This window comes from Heterocephalus glaber, unplaced genomic scaffold (genome assembly GCF_053883595.1).
Source record: "Heterocephalus glaber isolate CG9 unplaced genomic scaffold, H.glaber_assembly_v1.0 deba00001447, whole genome shotgun sequence".
In the NCBI taxonomy this organism is placed as follows: domain Eukaryota; kingdom Metazoa; phylum Chordata; class Mammalia; order Rodentia; family Bathyergidae; genus Heterocephalus; species Heterocephalus glaber.
The window spans coordinates 10,341,228-10,363,832 of NW_028258299.1; the positions used below are offsets into that span (position 1 = coordinate 10,341,228).

The 22,605-nt window shown below is 37.7% G+C and overlaps 1 protein-coding gene across 7 annotated transcripts in view; it reads left to right on the plus strand.

Annotated features, from left to right (window-relative positions):
- Mysm1 (Myb like, SWIRM and MPN domains 1) overlaps positions 1-22,034 on the plus strand; it is a 40,037-nt gene extending 18,003 nt beyond the window's left edge. For 5 of the 7 annotated variants that reach the window (XM_087214662.1, XM_013067406.3, XM_013067409.3 and 2 more), the window contains 11 exons: positions 738-841; positions 7,659-7,736; positions 10,054-10,142; positions 12,689-12,743; positions 13,162-13,212; positions 13,901-13,975; positions 14,488-14,676; positions 15,739-15,871; positions 20,174-20,279; positions 20,451-20,508; positions 21,586-22,034. In XM_087214662.1, the coding sequence (XP_087070788.1) occupies positions 738-841; positions 7,659-7,736; positions 10,054-10,142; positions 12,689-12,743; positions 13,162-13,212; positions 13,901-13,975; positions 14,488-14,676; positions 15,739-15,871; positions 20,174-20,279; positions 20,451-20,508; positions 21,586-21,744 (1,097 nt within the window). In that variant the 3' untranslated portion in view covers positions 21,745-22,034. The remainder of the gene's footprint in view (positions 1-737; positions 842-7,658; positions 7,737-10,053; positions 10,143-12,688; positions 12,744-13,161; positions 13,213-13,900; positions 13,976-14,487; positions 14,677-15,738; positions 15,872-20,173; positions 20,280-20,450; positions 20,509-21,585) is intronic. The other 2 variants (XM_021248229.2, XM_087214664.1) reach the window with 1 other exon arrangement.
- The last annotated feature ends 571 nt before the right edge of the window (positions 22,035-22,605 follow it).

Below are 22,605 nucleotides of genomic sequence, written 5' to 3' on the forward strand. Positions count from 1 at the left end.
GTTCTGGATTTGTGCTAGAAATGCTGTTTAGCAATGATTAAATAAAGGAAAGAATTTATGGGCTTCTGTATGTAAATGTTACAAAAGCACCAAAATATTTTAATGTAAGTTTCTTTCACTCTAGTATTTTTCAAATTTAAAATTAATGAATATGCACATTTCAAAGTATATTATGCCTATTGAATTAACAATCTTTTTGAAGAAAGCTTTTGCATAGTGCTAGAAAGGTAGAACCTTATCACCCACGGTTTCAGAGCAGTATGCTTTTTTTGGTATATATAAGTGAGATGATTAACCAGAAAACTTCCTGACAGATGATTTCATTTTATAGAGAGAGAATTTACAGTCTGCCTTGGGTCTGTCCTTCACATTAGTGGCTTGGTTTGCCCAAAGCCATGTATTCCACGTGTTGAGAATAGCTTTCCAGGAAAATTAAAGCATCTGCCACTAATAGAAAATGAAATCATGTTTTCTATATTAAACTGCCAAAGTTAGCAGAGTAGATTCAGTACTTGTTTAGTAAGAAATTAAATAAATTTCTCGCTTCCTGAATAATCCCATTTTATTGTCCCTGTAATAATAGCATTACTTGAGAACTACCGAGTAGCGTATCTCATATAGGATTATGGAATAAGCATCGTAAGAGCTCATCTGTAGTTAATATAGATGTGTCTTCCTATTTAACCAGTGACTTTCATACAATAATAGATTGTTTTATCTTCCTTGAATTCCAATAGAACAGGCTGTGTATAACAGGCCACAACCCATTGATAAAATTCGAGTCAGAAATAAAAGAGACTCTGTAGAAGCATACCAGCTGGCACAGCACCTGCAATCCATGGTAAGCAGCCGTCTTTCTCTACATTGCTCTTCCCAGTGTAGGAAGGAATGCTTACTTCTCTGTAACTGCTGCTTACTGAACGAATGTCTTTTCTCTTGTACTTCACCTTAGCCATTTGCTTTTCTGTCTTCTCTTCAATTTCATGTTGGTTTATGAGGCAAAACAAGGTATGAAGCCTTCAAACTTCAGTTCAGATCTTATGTAGAGCTATACGTTTTGCTAAAATGCTCTTGGGCTGCCTGGTTTTGAATTATAAATATGTCGTCAAACAGTAAAATTCAGTTCTCTTTCGTTTTTGTGTCTTTAAAAATACTTCCCTTAATCAGACTTTTGGAGTAGTCTTTGTTTTTTGATTCTTAGGATAAGTGAGTTTTATATTTTACGATTTGTGAGTCTTTAAAAATAGTTATCTGGAAAGTCTTATAAGACATTCATAGTATGATATTGTTAATTTTGTATATACCTGAAAATGATATTAGCTGAAATAAATGGGAAAAAATAGATGATAGAGTAGCTATTTTTGTCAGGACTTAGGCTTTGAACCACTTCTGCCTAGTTTTTTAAAAATTAATTTTTTATATATATATATATATTTTTTTTTTTTTTTCTTTTCTTTTTTTTTTTTTCTGGTACCGGGGATTGAAGTCGGGTTCTTGCGCTTGCAGGGCAGGCGGCAGAACCACTGAGCTAAATCCCCAGCCCCTAAAATTAATTTTATTGGTACATTTTAGGTATATAATATAATGACATTCATCATTGGAAATTTGCACCTTTACGTAATCTATCTTTGTTCTTATTTTTTTCCCCATTCCCCTGCCTTCCTTTCAACCTCTCCATCCCTTCCTATTTACAAAGATTTTGTTCCATTTTGTTGTTTTCTCATATTAATTTCATTTCCTTCTTTCCTTTCCCCTACCCCCCCACCTCCCCTTCTCCTTTGCCCCTTTTCTTCCTATTTCACATTATCTGTTACACCTTTTAGTCCTTGTTTACACTTTCAGTTTATCATGCTACAGAAACTATTCGGTATTTACACATATGTGTCCTATTTATTTCACTTAAGAGTATCGCCTCAATGTGCATCCATTAAGCTATAAATGTCTCTAATTCCTCATTTTTTTATAGCTGAGTAGTACACCATTTTATTAAAAAACCACATTTTCTTTATCCAGTCTTCAGTTGATAGGCAATTGGGCTGCTTCCAAGTTTTGGCTCTTACAAATTGTGCTGCTGTGAACATGGCTGCACATATATCTCTGTGGTATGATTCTTTTAATTCTTTGGGGAAGATACCCAGTAGGGGAATAGCTGGGTCAAATGGGACTTCCAGTCCTAGTTCTTTGAGGTATCTCCATACTGATTTCCACAGTCCAGTCTACACTCCCACCAGCAGTGGAGCAGTGTTCACTTTCCCCACACCCCCACCAGCATTTATTTTTGGTTGATTTCATGATAGCAGCCATTCTTTCTGGGGTGAGGTAAAATCTCAGCCTTGTTTTCATTTGCATCTCTCGAATGACCAGTGATGTTGAACATTTTTTCATATGTTTATTCGCTATTTCTACTTCTTTGAGAAATGTCTGTTCATTTCAGATGCCCATTTTTGGACTGGGTCTTTAAATATGGGAGGTCTGATTTTTTTAAGTTCTTTATAGATTCTAGATAGTAGATCTTTCTCTGAGGAACAGCAGGTAAAAATTTTTTCCCAGATTGTGGGTTATCTCTTCACTCTTGGTAGTTTCTCTTGCTGTGCACAAGCTTTGTAGTAAGAAGAGATCCCACTTGTTGATTGTTTGTGCTAGTTCATGGGCAACTGAGGTTTTGTTCATAAAGTCTTTTCCTACCCCAATATCTTCAAGAGTTTTACCTAACCTCTGTTCCAGCCGGTTCACCGTTTCTGTTTTAATATTTAGATCTTTAATCCATTTTGATTTTAGTTGAGTGCATGGTAAGAGATATAGGTCTAGTTTTAATCTTTGGCAAGTTGAAACCCAATTTTTCTAGCACCATTTATTAAAGAGGCTATCTTTCCTCCAGTGAGGGTTTTTGGCTCCTTTGTCAAAGATGAGGTGGCTGAGTGTGTCTGGAGTTGTTTCTCCATCTTCTACTCTGTTCCACTGGTCCTCAGATCTGTTTCTTTGCCAGTACCATGCTGTTTTTATCACAGTAGCTTTGTAGTATAGTTTCAAGTTGGGGGTTGTAATACCCCCTGCCATGTCTGTGTTATCTAGAATTGCTTTTGCTATTCTGGGTCTCTTCTTGTTCCAAATGAATTTTTGGATTGTTTTCTCAAGGTCCGTGAAGTGTGCTGCTGGGATTTCAGTTGGGATTGCATTGAATCTATATAGCAGTTTTGGAAGTATGGCCATTTTCACTACGTTGATCCTTCCTACCCAGGAGCAGGGGATGACTTTCCATTTTCTGATATCATCTTCAATCTCTTTTCAGAGTGCTGTAGTTTTCAGAGAAGGGGTCTTTGATTTCTTTTGTTAGGTTGATTCCTAGGTATTTCAGTTTTTTGGATGCTATTGTGAAAGGAATTGTTTGCCGTATTTCTCTCTCAGTGAGTCTGTTGTTCATGTAGAGGAAAGCTATTAATTTTTGTGTGATGACCTTGTATCCAGCTACTTTGCTGAATTTGATTATTAAGTATAGAAGACATTTGGTGGAGTTTTTGGGGTCTTCTATATAGAGTGTCATGTCATCTGCAAATAATGTCAATTTGACTTCTTCGTTTCCTATCTTCATTCCTTTTATTTCTTTCTCTTGCCTAATTGCTGTGGCTAATGTTTCCAAGACTATCTTGAACAAGAGTGGCGATAGTGGACATCCTTGTCTTGTTCCTGATTTTAGTGTGAAGGATTTCAGTTTTTGACCATTTAGTATGATATTGGCTGTTGGTTTTTCATAGATGCCTCTTATCAGATTGAGGTAGACACTGTCTATTCCAATTTTTTGTAGGGTTTTTATCATAAATGCATGTTGGATTTTGTCAAATGCTTTTTCTGAATCTATGGAGATAATCATATGGTTTCTATCCTTGGCTCTATTGATATAGTGTATTACATTGATTGATTTGCGTATGTTGAACCATCCCTGCATCCCTGGGATGAATCCCACTCGGTCAGGGTGTATGATCTTCTTGATGATCTTCTGCATCCTGTTTGCCAGTATTTCATTAAGAATTTTTGCATCTATGTTCATTAGTGAGATTGGCCTATAGTTCTCTTTTTCAGTTGGGTGGGTCTTTCTCTGCTTTGGGGATCACGGTGATGCCTGCTTCCAGGAATGAATTCGGGAATATTGCTTCCCTTTCAGTTTCATTGAAGTGTTTAAAGAGTAGTGGCAGTAGTTCCTCTCTAAATTCCTTGTAGAATTCAGCAGTGAAGCCATCACGGGCTTTTCTTAGTTGGTTAGTTTTTAATTACGTTTTCAATTTCATTGATTGATATTGGGTCGTTTAGAATTTTTAGGTGTTCTTTGTTCAACTTTGGTAATTCATATATATCTAGGAATCTGTCCATTTCTTCTGTGTTTTCGATCTTATTGGCGTATAGTTTCTGGAAGTAGGTATTGATGATCCTCTGGATTTCTGCTGGGTCCTTTGTAATTTCATCCTTTTCACCCTTAATTGCATGGATTTGGGCCTTTTCTTTCCTTTTCCTGATAAGGTTGGTTAAAGGTTTTTCAATTTTGTTTATTCTTTTGCAGAACCAACTCTTGGCTTCATTGATTTTTTTTTTTTTTGTATTGTTCTCCTTAGTCTCCATTGCTTTGATTTCTGCTCTGATCTTTATAATTTCCTCCCTTGTATGAGCTTTGAGTTTGCCTTGCTCTTCTTTTTCTAGAAGTTTGAGTTTCAGCATCAGGTTGTTTAATTGGGCTCCCTCTGTTTTCCTAGTGTGAGTAGTCACTGTTATGAATTTCCCTTGTAAGATTGCTTCCATTGTGTCCCATAGATTCTGATATGTTGTATTAGCATTGTCATTTAATTGAAGGAACTGTCTGATTTCTTCTTTCATTTGCTCTGTGATCCATTGGTTATTCAGAAGTGTGTTGTTCAATTTCCATGTGTTTATGAAATTCTTGCGGTTTCTTTTGCTATTGATCTCCAATTTTATCGTACTATGGTCTGATAATACACAGGGGATAACTTCAGTTCCTTTGCATTTACTTAAATGTGTTCTGTGAGCGAGTATGTGGTCTGTTTTGGAGAATAACCCGTGTGCAACTAAAAAGAATGTGTATTCTGATTTTGTGGGGTGTAATAGTCTGTAAGCATCTGTTAAGTTCATTTGTTCAGGAGTTCAATTGAGTTCTAGTATTTCCTTCCTTTTTTTCGGTCTAGTTGATCTGTCTGTTTGTGACAGTGGGGTATTGAGGTTCCCCAGTACTATTGTATTAGTGCTTTTTGGATTTTTCATATCTGTCAGTATTTGTTTTTATATAGTTGGGCACAGTAGTGTTTGGTGAATATATGTTTATGATTGTCCTCTCCTCCTCTTGGATTAGTACCTTTACCAGGATGTAGTGTCCTTCTTTGTCTCTCTTAATCAGTGTTGGTTTGAAATCCACTTGATCTGCAAAGAGGATGGCTACTCCTGCTCTTTTGGGGGTTCCTGTCACATGGAGTATTGTTTTGCACCCTTTAACTTTCAGTCTGTGAATTTCTTTTTGAATTAAGTGTGTTTCTTGTATGCAGTATATTGTTGGATCTTGCTTCTTGACCCATTCAGTTTATTTCTTTTGATTGGTGAGTTGAGACCATTAACATTGATTGTTATAACTGATATGTATTGACTTATCCTTGTCATGACTCTTGCTTTTTGTTGGATTCTCCAGCTTTGCGTTTAATTTCTTGTCGTGCCCAGTGTATTCATTCAGCTGGGCTTCCTGGGGTTGTGATCCTCATTGTCTGTTCTTAGGATATTGTCTAAAATTTTTTGGAGTGCTGGTGTTTTGGTATTCATGAAGTTCCTCAGGTGCTCTTTGTCATGAGAGTACCTTATTTCTTCATCAATTTTGAAAGATAGTTTTTCAGGGTACATCAGTCAGGGTTAGAGGCTGTTTTCCTTTAGTGTTTGGAATACGTTACTCCAAGCTCTTCTTGCCTTGAGGGTTTGCTTTGAGAAGTTTGCTGTGATTCTGATGGGCTTTCCTTTGTGTGTGATTTGTTGCTTTTCTATGACTGCTTCTAGAATTTTGTTCTTCTATTGGGTTTCTGAAATCTTAACAATTATATGCCTATGTGTAGGGATTTTTTTTTGATCAACGCTAGTTGGAGTCCTATATGCCTCACTTATCTGTATGTGAAGTTCTTTTCCCCTCCTTGGGCTGTTTTCTGCCATCACTTCTGTGAACAGTTTTTTAATGTCATCTGCACTCTCTCCTCTTTCTTCATTGACTCCAATCAGTCTTATGTTATTCTTTTTTGCATCATCTAGCAGCTGCTGGATTGCTTTCTCATGTTCCCTTATAATTTTGAAGCAATTTTTCTTTGCCTGGTCATTAATTGCAATCTTATCTTCTATATCTGAAATTCTGTCCTCACATTCACTCATTCTGCTGCGTAGACTTCCAGTGGAGTTTTTAATCTCTTGGAAATCTGTTTGCATCTGTTTTATGGATTCCATTTGTTTCCCATGTTGGGATTCCATCATGTTCCTCAGCTCCTCTATTTTTTTATCTGTGTCCTCTCTAGATTTATTAATCATGTCTTGCACTATGGGTACGATGTCTGCTCTTATCTGAGAAATTATTTGTGATTTCATTTTTTCCAGATCCTCTTTTGTTGCCAGTTCAGGGAGTCCTGGTGGTTGAGTATCAGAGTGTTCCATCTTGTTTCCCTTTGGGGTTGCTGTAGGTGATCTGGAAGTCTGGTTTTGAAGCTTTTTTATGTGTCTTCTCATTTCGATGGGATGGGAGTGGGGTACTGGTGCTGGCACCCGTGCAGCTCATGACCTCTGTGCTGGGAGCAGTGCTGAGGCAGCTCGGAAGCCTCCTTCTCTGCACTGGGGTGCTACTTGGCCTGGAAGCGTCCTTCTCTGTGCTGGGAATCGATATAGGTGTAGTTCTAATCTTTGACAAGTTGAAACCCAATTTTTCCAGCACCATTTTTTATTAAAGAGGCCATCTTTCCTCCAGTGAGGGTGTTTGACTCCTTTATCGAAGATGAGGTGACTGACTTCTGCCTAGATTTACTGTGTTAAGAAAGCATGTTTTCAGAGAGTAGCTGCATGTGGTACAAGGCCATGCACTGCCCTTTAGCAGCCTGGTCCATTTTAAAGGCCTCAATGTTGAAGTTTTCAGAACTGGATATTAATACTATATTCAACAAATTTTGTAATTTTTCAGTGTTTGTATTAAATTAATAAACTTCTCTAAAGCTAAGATACAATTATTTTGCTTCTAGTTTATAATATCTTCTACCACGTGTGGTTAAAAGAAAAGCCATTTTCTTGGTGGTTAAAATACTTCTTAAAAATATTTTTGTCTTGAGTGTCTTAGCTCCTATATGGTGACTACAAGTGAAAGTTGAAGAAACACGAGTAAAATGGCAGAAAGTCAGCAGCACTTCTGCCTCCAGCAGCCTACACCTGCTCACCTATGTCTGTGTTCTCACCTTGAGCTGCCCAGGAAGTGATGCACTGCTGAGCAGAGTGCTGTCTGTCAGACCTGAATTAACAAAGCTTAGTGAGTGGCTGACAATCAGATCACAATGCTTACACATATTCATACTTTTTAGATAATTGTGGTTTATGTCTTGGATATTAATAGACTGTGATTTCTCCACCTGTTGCTTTTATTCTCATTACAGCGCACTAGGAGGCGGAGAGTCCGAGACCCATGGGGAAACTGGTGTGATGCAAAGGATTTAGAAGGACAGACTTTTGAGGTAACTGGCCTTTGACGCGGCTCCTCCATGAAAACTGTTTTTGTCAGTGTACATTTGTGTTTTAATGTTATCTGTTTTACACTTGCTTCATGCATTTTCCAATACATACCTTCATTCCCAAATTAATTTGTCTGTCTAGAAGTTGCCAATAAAGAGCATAGTGGAAGGCTAAGAGTTTCACACATTTTTAGGACTTTGATTCTCTAGTTTTATATTCTCATCTCTAATTAAGAATATATGCCAGAGTGCCAAGAACTATGCCCAATTTATTTCGTTAAACATTTACTGAATGGTGTTCTGAGATGACAATTAAAATGTTGTTTTAACATTAGGCATATTGAATTACAAATATTGGAGTGTTATTTCTAATAAAAACTAGGGTTCTAAAAAGAACGTAGGCAATGAATGTTATTGTATATTTGTATACATGCATGCACATACATGTTCTAAATATATAATTTGTTGTAACCAACCAGTACCCTGAAAAGGAGTGAATAAGTGGATATGTATTACTGAGAGTAACTGCTTAACTTCAATGAATCTCTCTCTTTTTTTTTTTTTTTTAATTTATGAAGTATGGCTAATCTTCCCTGAAAGGATTTTGTAAGAAATAAGCAAAGTGTATAAAAGTCTTAGTATTAGATACTCAACAAAACCTGCACACACAAACTACTCAGTAAATGTTAGAATGTTAGCTTCCTTTCTTCCCTCCCCTGCTCCTGGTCCCTAGTCTCATACCTAAGCACTCTTCTAAGCATAATGTTTTTTTCTGTTTTTTGTTTTTTGAGATGGAGCCTCACTCTCTAATTCAGCCTGGCCCTGAACTCACTGTGTACCCCAGGCTGGCCTCAAACTCAGGGATCCTCCTGCCTCAGCCTCCCGAGTGCAGTGATTACAATCATGTGCTACCACACCCAGCTATTCTAGGGATAATTATAAGTAATAAATTGTTCCTTCCCATAAGGAACTTATATTTCTAGTAGGAATGACAAAGCCTGGTAAGTTCCACAAGGTTGGTCCAAGAGTTATAGGATCCTCCTGAAGGGTTTGATAAGGAAAGATTTCACGGAAGATGTGGTGTTTGATCTAGAGGATCAGTAGAAGAATTGTCTCAAAAAATAGAAGCAGCTAGTTATGGTGGCACATGCCTGTAATCCCAGTACTCTTGCAGTCTGAGGCAGGAGGATCATAAACTCAACCCTAGTCTGGGCAGTTCAGTGACTTAGACTGTGTCTCAAAATAAAAAATAAAAATGAGCTGGAGATGTAGCTCAGTGTGAAGGTCTGGGTTTAATCCCCGATACTGCAAAAAAACAAAAAAATAGTAGGCAAAAGCATTCTATGCTGAGAGAGTGGACAGGTGATTTCAATTCGAATGTCAAGTTAGTAGTAGATATGAAATGGAATATAAACCACCTCATTTAACTTCACCCTAACACCGTGATGTCAGTAATAGTATTATTGTTCCCGTTTTTAAAGATGAGGAAACTAAAGCGTGAAAGTTTCAAAACTTGCTTGTGGTTATCCAGCTAGTAAAGAGTAGAGCGGATTCTTCTAGCTCCAAAATCTGTGTGGTGCTGTGGGCTCCCCACTCTCATCCCCAGACTGAACCCAGGGCTTCACATGCTGGGCAGGCCTCTGACCACTGAGTCACTGAGCTGAACCTTCAGCCCTCAGGCTTAGGTAGTGTTCGTAATCACTAGACTGTCCTGTCTCTGTTGTTAAAATTCAGCACAGTACAAATTGGTAGCTAGAAATAGAAACAAAAGACTCCGGTGATCGGTGGCTTTGATACCGCTAACTGAAATGGGCAGGTCAGGAGGAGTAAATCTTCAGTTCCATATGGCTGTGTGTTTTTAAACCATTTTTTTAAATGGTACCCTGAGGCCAGGGATTTAGCTCAGTGGTTTCGCCGGCACAAGAACCCGAGTTCAATCCCCGGTACCAAAAAAAAAATAATAATAATAGTAATATTAATAAAATAAAATAGTACCCTGGGCCGGGGATTTAGCTCAGTGGTTCTGCCGCCTGCCTCGCAGGCACAGGTACCCAAACAAAACAAAACAAAACATGGTATCCAGCATTTGTATGTGTTAATATGTGTTAGTCTTTCATCATACCAGTTTAGTGTGTCTTGTTCTTATATACCCTTAAATCTGATTTTAAAAAACGATTTGCCAGGGGCCAGGGATTTAGCTCAGTGGTTCCACCGCCTGCCTCGCAAGTGCAGGGTCCTGAGTTCAATCACCAGTACCAAAAAAAAAGCAATTTGCCTCTCAGTAGTAGATGGACTCTGATCAGCTGCTGTTTTGTTTTAGCATCTCTCTGCCGAGGAGTTGGCAAAAAGAAGAGAAGAGGAAAACAGCAAACCTGCCAAATCTTCTAAAGTGTCAAGATTAGCAAAAAGGTACAGTGTCATGTTACATAAATATAATTTTTAAAAACTTATCATACATGATGTGAAAATGTACAGAAAAATATCCAATAGTAGCACTACACTGTTGGCAGAAGATGTATCAGGTAAAACGTTTTTTAATCTAGCAAAGTGAAAAATAATTGGTTAGGTTTTGGAAATTTTTAGTTTTAACTGATGTCAGTTTTGAATGAAACTAAGCTAAAGTTTTAGAGTTCAGGTTCAGTGAGCATGGGTCCAACATGTATTTCACAAGGCTTTGTTTATATCTACTGGTCTAGGCACTCTGGACAGGTAACCTTGTGAAATAACCTGGTTTTCTCCTCAGGCTGATTGTTTGCAAGTTGTTTGGGGATATGGATATAGGGGTGTGTGTGTGTGTGTGTGTGTGTGTGTGTGTATAAATGTATATATCTGTGTACACTGATATTTGTAATTTTAAAAAGTAAAGCTCTTCAAATAAGCAAGATGCCTTGATTTTCTAGACCTCACTTCTTGCAGGTGCTGTAGTTCTGTCAGTGTCCATTTTAAAACAAGATATCCATTTTACCAGTTGTGTGTTCTTAGCCAAGACTTGGGTCTTTATTATAAAGTAATAGCTCAGATGGCCAACACTGTTGGCTGTGTTTTAAGCCCTTCCCATATATCAGCTCATTTGATCTTTGTAAGAACTCAGTGCAGGGCCAGGGACGTAGCTCAGTGGCACTGTGCCTGCCTAGCCTAGTGTAAGTTTCTCGGTTTGATTCTCGGTACCAGAAAAAAAAATCAATAACAAAAAAGAACTCAGTGCAGTAGTTAATACTATCACTCCCGTTTTACAGATGAAAATTAAGAGACAAAAAAGGTTTAGTAACTTTCTGATGCAATTCAGTGGTGGAGCTATGATTTAAGTAAGCCCAGGCAGTTAGGATTAGGAATCCATATTCCTTATAATATAAATCCATTCATTACATTATATATGGCCTCTGTCAAATAAAAATGAAACTTACACTGTCATTGTGAAAATAGACTATAAAAATAATATTCCTCTGTGAGCCAGAACTCATCTAGTATCTAGACATTTGATTTACTGAATCTGTGTAAGATGCACATTCATTGTGAATTTCAGCTCATTGTCCCAAACTATTAGCAACATTTTAAATCCAGGTCTACTTTTTCTCTTTAGCCTTCTGCCATTGCATCTCAACATTTCAATAAGCTTGCCTTTTTTTGCTACCAGTCACCAAGTAAAATGTTCAAGTGGAATAAATGTAAACCTCAGACATTATTCAGTCTGCTATATATATATTCCTACATTTAACCTAAATTTTTCATCTTATACAGAAGTATAATCATAGCAGACGTCTTGCTTAAATTCAGATAAAATATTTGATTATGCAGCCTGCTAACTTGTAGCAGATCATTCCTATCAAAAATGTGTGATAAGATTTATTTATACTTATGTTGCATGAACTCATTAATGTTCTTAGTTACCTCTTCACTTGGTAAAGGCTCACCAATCAGCTGTGTAATGGTCTACAAATTTGCCAGTATTCCATATCTAATTCCTCTGAAATCTCCTAAGTTTTAGCCCAGTAGTTGCCTGTCGTTAGTCCTCTAATCACTTTCCCATTCTGTGCAGCCCTCAAGAAATAATGACAGTACTTCACAACCATAGTTATTTAAGTAAGTGCCCTGAAAGGTGCTTATTCTGTTCTGTATTTCTCTCATCTACCTCAGCCTTTCATTCCTTTTGATTGAGTTGACTTAAAAGCCTTTCTTCCTTCAGCCTTATTTTTTGAGCACCTGCTATGTTTGGACACTGCTCCAGGCCCTTGGGATACATACAGTACAAAACAAGACAGTGTCTTCTTGGCACTGCCTTGTCCTCCTCGGGAGCATGGAAGTTGAATAGTCCGACTTTTCTCCAGTTGTGTTAGCAAGAATATTTTCATGTTTTTCTTTCTCTGAACATAACTTTAAAAAACCTTGTATTCTTAATATTTTTCTCAAATATCTGTCAAAACCTTTCCAGTATTCTTGGTACATGCTTTTGTATCTAGCTTTGCTCAGGCTCCCTCTTTCTGCATTTAAAATAAGAGCTTGTCATTGGACTTCCTATGTATTTTAATTTCTTCAGCAGAATTATTATTAATTTATTCAAACAATATTTATTGACTAACCTCTCTGCAGTGGGCACATTCTGCTGACAGATGTGACTTTGAGGAACTCCACAGTGGACTTCTTTCAGGTCCCTTGTCACAGATTCAGTTACATTTCATTGAATATTTTAAAATCTTTTGGTGTAGAACACGTCTTTATTTTGTGTGCTTCAAGTGTTACAGGAAATTAACATGACAATTATTTTCTCCCAGAGTCCCTCTTTTTCTCAGATCCATTCGTCCTTCAAATGGGTTATATGGAACAGCCTAAGAATCTCTCCTAGTTCAGTATTTTTGTCATTCAGACATAATTTGGGTTTAGATTATTGATACACATTTTCATTTTGTAAATGTTTTTTCCTGACCTATACTAAAAGTATATATTTTTTTCATTTTCAGCTCATTTGATCCCTTCCAACTGATAACTTGTAGTACTTTCAGTGGAGAAAAACAGGTACTGTTTGTGTATGGATGCCCATAAATAATGCCCATCAGGCAGGAAAAATTTATTCTTTTTCAGTGTGTGCAAGGCCTGTATGTAAATGAAAGGATTGGACAAAGCAAGGTGTATTTAGGGTCAAATGAGTAACCCAGATGCAAAATGAGAGGGAATTTCTTCCTGCTGGGGTTTTGAAGGATAATTAAAAAAAAAAAGGTGGGGCGGGGATTTAGCTCAGTGGTTTCACCGCCTGCTGCAGGAGCACAAGGACCCAAGTTCGATCCCTGGCACCAAAAAAAAGGCTAGTTTATGCCAAGCCTTGGTCGGTAGAGGGAATTTGGTTGGATAGGAAAAGGAGAAGAGGGTGGGCATTCCACTGGGGAGAACAGAATCTCTATTTTTATGCTCCCCATTTTTTTTTCTTTTATTTCAGGAGCCATTTCAGGTGAAAGTGGCTTCAGAAGCACTTTTAATAATGGATTTGGTAAGGATAATCTATTGTGTTTAGTTATCTGATTTTTATTCTTGTGTATTTTTATTGCAGGCCTAAGAGAAAGTATGGAAGACGTGTATTTTGGATCTTAACTATCTTCTTTTACAAGGAATCTAAAAATAAGTCTTTTCTTTTGAAGAAAAGCCAGACAGTTGCATATTTTCATATTTTAGAGAAATAAATTAATGTGAGTTTTGCAGACTGTTTGCTGTCATTAACCCTATTTTCATTTTCTAATATCTCACGTCTGCTGCCTTTTAGATTATTGAAACAAAGCACAACTTCTATAATTTCGAGGTTCCTTGTTTGCACTAAACTTATCAATACCTCTAACAGTTGTGTTTATAGTGCTTTTTTATAAAATGACCCAGAAGGATTTTTACTCTGCATCCTTATTATATTTTTCTTGAATAAAGAGATCAGATAGTTTTCTTGTTTTGTAAGTGAAAAAGTGGCATCTGGAGCATTTCGTTCACACTTCCCAGCTAGCAATGAGGGTAGACCTGGAATCTGAGTCTATGCAATAAGCTAGCAGTTTGTTTCCCTCCTGTGCTACTTTATTTTAGAAAAATGTAGTTAATCATATTCAGAAGTGACTCCTAGGATGGCAAGTTTCATTCTGATTTTCTGCCAGATGGGTTTGTGCATTTGGGCTAAGTCTGTCTTGTATTTCTTTTAGCATGCTCATGTTTCTATGGCAGAAGTAATTGGTCTGTTAGGAGGAAGATACTCAGAAGTTGGTAAGATAGTGGAAGTAAGTTCTCTCTTTTCAAAATCTTTTAACTACCAGTTAGTCCTTCTCCCATCTCAACTATTTTGTAGAATTCAGTGAATATAATAAAAATTCAGGTGTTACCTGAGATAAATATGAGAATATGCAAATGTAGATAGTTGCGTATTCCAAGAAGTGACTCAACATTCCATATATTAAGCATCTGTTTTCCCATCAGAAAAAAGATAGTACTGCCAGGCCTTGACTTCGCACCAATAAAAAGCTGCAACTCCTAAGAGGCCAAAAATATGTGCTAATAACTGTAGCTGAAAGTTGGTGTGCATCATCTCATCATCGTAAACAATAGGCATCACTGAAAAAATACCTTTGTATAAGTTTTATGTGTGGTAACTAGAAAAATAACCATTATGGTAACCTCATTTGAGTAACAAAATGCATGCTGAATACTTAGCATACAACCACACTTGGACATACGTACATTTGGAAGAATGAGCAACATTTCAGTATAATCACATGAAGATCAATCTTTATAGGTCTGTGCAGCAGAGCCATGTAACAGTCTCAGTACAGGACTGCAGTGTGAGATGGATCCTGTATCACAAACACAGGCCTCAGAAACCTTGGCTGTTAGAGGATACAGTGTGATTGGATGGTATCATTCTCATCCTGCATTTGATCCTAATCCTTCCTTACGAGATATTGACACACAGGCCAAATACCAGGTATGGTTATGGGTGCATGGGTATTATGTGTGTGTATTTTCTAAATGATTACAGATACATACACTTGTTTCTGTTAATAAATAAACTTTTAATGGTTTTAGCTCTGCATTTCTAATATTCTTTATATCTGGGCTTTTTAAGTACAGTTTTTCTTTTTAATTTTTAGAATTTTTATTAGTACATGCTTGCAATACATATGATTACATTCCTCATGGGGTGTGGTACATGTACATACCACGTCATTATTCTTTTCACTTATTTCCCGTCCCCTCTCCACCCTGCATATCTTGTTTTATATAGGCACGTGGGAAATCAGCAATTTTGTTTAGTGTAGAAAAGCCATGAAAGTAACCCTAGTAAGTGTTCATAGAGCCTTTAAAAATTAATAGTAAGGACCCGAGTTCGATCCCTGGTACCAAAACAAAACAAAAAAAAATTAATAGTAACAGCTAGGATAGAAATTGAATATAATTGAAATAATTGGAAACATTAGTATATTTTGCTCCTCTGAAAAATAGTTTTTGTTTTATTCTATAATTTTATGTTTGGTGTGTGTTTTTATTGTAGGGAGCTACTTGGAAATTAATGCATTAGGAATACAGCTGAAAAGTAGTTAGTAGAATTAGTAAATACATCTATGGCAAATGTGGATTTTGTAGGCCACATGATATTTGTTTGTGGTACCAGGGATTAAACCCAGAGCCAGGTCTTTGTTATTTTTTTGTTCTGAGACAGGGTTTCTCTGAGTTGCCCCGGTGAGACTGGAACTTGAAATTCTCCTGTCTCAGCCTTCTAAGTGCTGGGATTACAGGCATGCGTCATCACACCTGGATGCCAGTGGATATGGGTCATTTCAGATTGGGTTGGACACATTTTGGCTTAAAATTTTTACAGTGTAAAATTAATACCTAGAGCATATCATTTAGTAGCTATTTGGATGTGAAGTTCTTAATGTACTTTTTTGTTCCCTTTCCCCCATTAGATATTTAGAATATTGATGTGGATAAATACTGACTTAAACTTACGTAGTTGACACTAATAAAATTTTTCTTGTTGTTGTAGAGTTACTTCTCAAGAAGAGGTGCAAAGTTCATTGGGATGATTATTAGTCCCTATAATCGAAACAATCCTTTGCCGTATTCTCAGATTACCTGCCTGGTCATCAGTGAGGAAATCAGCTCAAATGGCTCCTATCGTAAGTTTTCAGCAATAACAAATTCCTACACTGTCTACTCTTATTTCTTTGAGACTTGCAAATCAAAGAATTTACAATGATGAGAAACTAATGGAAAAGTCTGTCCATTGACTCAGGAAGCACTATTCATGTGCCGCCTGGTGTAACTCCCTCCTCACCATGGCCACCGTGAAGGACTAAACTGGGGAGAAAAGAGTGGACAAGCTGAGTGATGCTGTGTACTGGCGGTCCTGTAATTAAAAGAACAGAGACCCTGCTCTCATGAAAATATTTTTGTAAATATATACTGGCTTTTTCTGTGATGGCATGCTAAGGAAATAAACCAGCCCCAGCTCTTTGTCATCTCCCGTGGTGTTAGGCTTGTCAGTGATGAACTCTTTATATCTGGTGAATTTTCTTCCTGTCTTAAGAAAGAATTTGGTTGGTGTAGCCCATGATACAGCTTGGTTCCTCTGCAGTTTAGAGTTTATGGGCTAGAGAATTAGTATAGCAGAGTAGGCAAAGGAAGGGAATATGGACAGAAAGGAAATGGTCACAGGGACAGTTGGCACCTCTAGGATGTTTATTCTCTCTTCTCTATCGTCCGTCATTGTTTGAGTCAGGGTTTTCTCTGACACTAGCACTGCAGTTGCCACATTGGCGTCCTCCTCTTTACAGTCATGAGATCTTTGTGAGTATGTACTGTATTTTACTCATTTTTCTATCCTGTTTCTAGCACAAAGCTTGGCATACAGTGGGTACAAAATGAATATTTGATAATTAATCTGTCATTCTTAATCATCTCATTTAGATGTCCTGAATTGGGTAAGGACTACCCAGCACTCCCTCCATGTCATTTACCTTTTGTTGCTCTATTCCTTGTACATCTGCAACACTTTTCCTGCCTTTGTGGTCACTTTTGTCTTTGTCTTTAATTTATCTGTTCATTGAGGTCTTGTTAAACTGAGTACCCAGAGAGCAGGAACTGTGTCTTGTCTTTGTCCCCAGTAGCACCTAATTAATTGCCTTTTTTGATGGAGGAGATCACCACTGTGGTTTTTACTGAATGAAGAATGTAGGCATTAGCTTTAGTCTAGCATGCTCATTTGAACATGGTACATGATACCCACCACTCTGGTTCAGTATAATTTTATAAACTGTACAAAAGGAAGAATTGCAATTAACTTCTCAGTGTAAATCATTTCTTACATTCTGCTAGATTTGAGTCATGGGCTTTTATTATGATGAGAATACCATCCATAATAGTTACATGTGAGTGTTTAAATTCATTAGAATTAAGTGAAATTTAATATTCAGGGCATGTAATTCCACTTCTGGCCAAAATGAAGTAACAAGAACCCGTCTGAAACAACCAAAACACTAGGCAAAAATATGTAGAATAATGCTATTTAGGGTACAGCTTGAGTCAGTAAAGGAAGATGATTGCTAGGAGATGGGACACCAATGCATTCAGGTTCAAATTAACCCTGGATTATTGTCTTGGAAGAGTTTCCAGGTATGGCAAAAGGAAGAGACACCCACCCAGAGCCTGGCCAGCTCAGACGGATCCAGGAGCCAAGTTCCAGAAAACAAAGAGGAAGTTAGATAATTTGAGAGTAACTGGAGATTTGTAGAATGTGCTCTTCCAGCGTTTAGCGGAATACAGGCTTGTGTGTGCGTGAAGAAACCAACCCAGGCAGGGGAAGGAACTGCTGCATAAAACAGGCCCACTTTGGACAGCACACAGGCACTCAGCAGTGTATCGCTCAGATGGCTGCATTGGGCAGGGTGGCTCCTCAGTAACCTGCCCGTCATCTGCACTGTATTCAGTATTAGATCTTTTTTCTTTGGGCCTTTGCTTTGCATCTCCTGGGAAACTAGTGCAAGAGTCGGGATTCTCCAAATGGCGTAGAATACCTTGGACTTTACAGTATCTGTACCTCAGGGGCTACCTTTAAAATGTTTCTGGTGGCTGTTTCCTATACTTGTGTCAGTCAGTCAGAAAATAATATTTGCTGGTTAAGTTTTTCAGTATTTTAGTGGATAAAAATATTCTGCACAAAAGGAAACTTTTGCTTTACTGCCATTTTTAAATTTAGAAAAAAACTTTAATACCAAATTGAGCTGCACATAGTGTGTGTGTGTGTGTGTGTGTGCGTGCATGTGTGTGTGTGTGCGCTCTTTAGCCCTGACTAAAAACACATTAATTATTTCACATTATTCTCATTTCAACTCACATTACGAGTGGAGATCACTCAGCCGTATTAGGATCCTAGCTATAACACTGACTAGTTATTTTACCTTGGACAGGTTATTTAACCTCTTTTGCTACTTCTGTAAAATGAAAAAAAAATACTACTTTGCTTATAAGGTAGGTAGTTATAGGGATTATTGGTAATGTATATGAAGTGTTAGCAAGTACATTTTCAAAGCATGTCAAGTAAGTTACTGTTATCACCCAACGAAGTTTGCTTAATAGCTTATGCATTATAATGTGTCATTCTTAAATTTCTGGTTGCAAGAAATAAAGTGGAGTGGAAGAGCATTGAGAAATTATAGAGTGAGAGAAAAGATAAGTCGTCATTAGGCTGCTGTCCCCTTGCCTCCTCCCAAACACCTAAAAAAATAAAGCATACGGTATTGCATATTTCAGAGCATATTGATAAATTATGTTTTATTGTGAAGAAGTATGTTCATTGTTTTTGCCCTCGTTATTTCCATGCCTTCTGATTTTCTGGCGTTTTAATTACTTGAAACGCCTTAATTTTTCAAAAAACCAATTGAGAGACAGTGTAATGCAAAAGTTGAAAACATACATTCTGTGTAATCCCAGCAGTCTAGAAGGCTGAGGCAGGAGGACAGCAACTGAGCTGGGGAACTTTACATGAATCTGTCTCAAAGTAAAAAATAGAAAAGGGCTGAAGATAAAGCTCAGTGTGAAGGTCCTGAGTTCAGTCTCCAGTACTTAAAAATCTCAAGTTGAACTACCTTGGGCTTCAAGTCCTTCTTTGTGTATATGACCATGAACAATTGTAACTTTTCTGTGGCTCCTTGTCCTTCAAAAACATGGGGACAGTAATGATAGCTACTTTATTTCAGTGACTTCAGCTATATGGAGCACCTAATGCCTGGCACATGACAAGCACTAGCCTGTTGCTCTGTGATGATACTGGCCTTTGGTAGTGACTCGGTTGAGCCTTTGATACACCGCAGAGACATTTACACGGGAGTGTTAGAGGGTGTGTGAGGGATTGCAAAGATAGCTTACCTTGGGATAGCCTCGCTTTGTGGCAACACACATGATGTCCACCCTTTGGTTTCCTTTTCTCCAGTGTTCAGCTTGAGCACTTTGACTCACGTGAGTTGCTGCCTCCCTAGAATTTGTCCTGTTGCTGTCTAGGCTTAGAGCTGCAGAGAGGGGAAGGAGTGTGGACTCAGAAGTAAGGCAGACCTGCTAGTGTTTTTAAAGTCCAGGCTCTTCACTTTGCTAGCCTGAACTAGCTATGTAACTAACCTCTCTCAGCTGTAGTTTTTTCACTTGTAAAATTGAAATAATGCCTCTGTCTTAGTCACTTTATTTGTCACTGGGACAGAATGCCCAACACCTGCACGTTAAAAGAGAGAGGTTTATTTTGGTTCCTGTTTTCAGTCCACAGCCCACTGGCTCCAAGGCAGGGTAAGGCAGAGGGCCACAGCCGAGGAAAAGCAGGGAGGAACCAGAGAGGGAGAGACGCCCTTCCAGGTCACACCCCCAGTGACCTGCCTCTTCCACGGCGGCCCTGCCTCCTGTCAGCGTGGTTAGCAGTAGCACCCTTCACCATCGCTGGTCCTCTTCCAGAAGCGCTGCCTGTGAGCGAGCACCTGAGGCTCTTGGGGGTCATGACTGCTCTCTTCCCGATAGCACTGTTTTGTAAGCTTAATAACCTGTATTTTTTAAAATGTCACTAGGGTGACAGTCCTAACTTACACCTGTGGCTCTGGAATAGTTATTAATAGTGCCTCCTTTCATTCAAAAAGTCTCTTGGTTTGGGTGATAAATTACATTTGCTCATCCTACTTCCCCCAGTGCTGTGCATAGAATTGTCACAAAGTGGCATTTTTACCTTTCTTCATGATTATTAATAGGTTGGCATTAGTATGCTTGGTGAAGCAAGTATAGGCAGGCAGTAAATATTTAATGAATACTCACTACATTTAAAGTGCTGCTCAACTGGTCTGCCAAGCTGTGGTTTTAAAAACACTGAGGGGAATTTTAGGTAATTAAAAGGAGATTTGAGATTTAAGAAATAGTTAATGAAAATGTGCTTCTTTATGCTTTTCTAGGTTTACCTTACAAATTTGAAGTGCAGCAGATGTTAGAAGAACCTCAGTGGGGATTAGTGTTTGAAAAGACAAGATGGATGATAGAAAAATATAGGCTCTCCCGTAGGTATGTACTGGGGTTTGAGATGGTTGCACATCTGCAATGTTTCTCATTAAATTGTGTTTCAGAGAAAACCCAAGTTAAATATAAAATTGTGATGTATGGTGTCAGTGATAGTTTATTACACAGCTGATTACTTTACAGTATTTGTTCCACGAGTCTGTTTTCTTCCTGCAGCAGTGTCCCCATGGATCAAATGTTTCGCCAGGATTCCGACCTGACTTGTTTACAGAAGGTAAGCTGCCTTCATTTTAATTGGTACCATTGTTCACAGATTCCAGAGCTGTTCGTCGCTGTGTGTTCTCCTGTGATGCCTAATGCTTTGTGGACACATTTTCTGTGGAGTTCTTTTATTGCTTTTTCATTTCTAAAATTAATTTCTGGGAGATAATTAGGAATATGTTTTCTTGCCAAAGCTTCACATAGAAAAATACTATATTAGAATAAATTTGTCAGTATTGGCTGGTAAATTTCTTAGCAGATGATTATTGTGCACAGTGGAGAATATTTTTCTCATTTTATTAAATTCAAAAGCAACATGTTTCCATTTTGGCCTTAACAATTGATCACTTTTAAGAATGATAATGTAAATGCAACAATTAAATTTAAGTAGTCATTTTATTTAATTCTTCTAGGAAGAGCTTGGAATTCTTTTATTGCGCTTCTGTAATGAGTTAAAATTAGTAGACTGGCAACATTTGTCCTTTGAGTTTTTTTGGAAGCAATTTGGAAAATATAAATGTATTATGTACCTTTTCTTTATTTTTTACCCTTTTTTGTTGTGTCCTGTTCAAGGACTGATGTGTATTTGTAAAAAAAAGATCATAGCTAGCATCCTAATTTTGAAATGGTAGAGTCTTAAATTTTTAAGTACATAGCTTTTTGCTTTTTTTTTTCGACTCGAGGCCCTCAAACCCAGGCTTTGTACATGAATCAGATACTATACTACATCCCCATCCTGAAGATATTTATTTACTCCCCAAAATTAATCTACTCTACAACTACTAGGAAAGGAGCAGAGTCACAGATCTGTCCAGAATAGAGAACATTACATGTACCACCCAGGTTTGTCTCCTTATGTAAAACTTAAATTATAAAGGAACTAAGCTAAGTATTTCTCTCAACAGTGGTTTGCCGTAGTCCACCCTGTGTTTATTGCTCACAGGTCCATCTTCAAACACACTTACAGAGGATTTTCTCATTTGGTCATTAAGAAATGTGAAGTTTGGGAAGGGATAAAATAGTGATAGTTATACGAACCCTCTTAAATTTTTCTTTGTATTTAAACATAAAACTTTGTTTTTCCTCCTAGCTTTTGGAGTGTCTGAGGAAAACTCTGACCAAAGTAACCAGTCGCTTCATTGCTGAGGAATTTTTGACTCGAATAGAAAATTTGTTCCTTTCCAGTTACAAAAGCAAGCAAGAGGACAGAGTGGCTGAAGAGAACTGTACAAAGGAATTGTTAGTCTAATTATTTTATTTTAAAGTAAGACATTTTAATCTTGACACGATAAGATCCTGCTTTCAAGTTTGGACATTGAAATGATGGTAGTTTACCTGTAGCGGAACGAAACTAAGTTGCCCAGGCTGGGCTGGAACTTGTGATCTTCCCTCTGCCTCTCAGAATGCTGAGATTACCAGGGCACACCCCCATGCTCAGCTGGGCTTGTCCTCATGTCGTGCTCAGCAGCGTTATGAAAACCAGGCCCAGCGCAGTCTTCCTGTCTTTTGCTGAATAATGCAGTAAACTATGAAAACTTACACAGGTGGTCTGCTTTATTGTTTTATTCAGATTGATAAGTGGAATATTTAATTTTTACTTATTTCCAGAGGTGTGGTTTATTATTTTCTATTTCATTGTCTCATATCTCATTAGAAGTACTTCCATATGTTCTGGTAAGATTTGTGTATTTGTTATTTGGGGTTGCAAATGTGATACGGATGAGTGGTCACTGAGGTAATTAACATGATTGAAAACTACCGATTAATAAATCCAACAGCATGCTATAGGGGGCCTGGAGAGACATGAGAAAACTTTTGATAGAGAAGAGACCTAAAGGAAAGAAGGTACCAATTTTTGATCATAGATATTTGCTGTCATTTTATTATAAGCTATCTGAAATATTCTTATGGATTTCATAGACATTATAATTAGATCCAACTATATGCCCACTTGCATTAGTGATAAAATCTCATTTAACTGGACCTGGTAATTGTTACCCACAGACCAGTCCCCCCCATGTAATAACAGGAGAAAGTCAAATTACAATAAAGTTGAATAAACCAGCCAATTACTTTTTAGATGTTAACACAGCCTTCTGTGTTTACATAT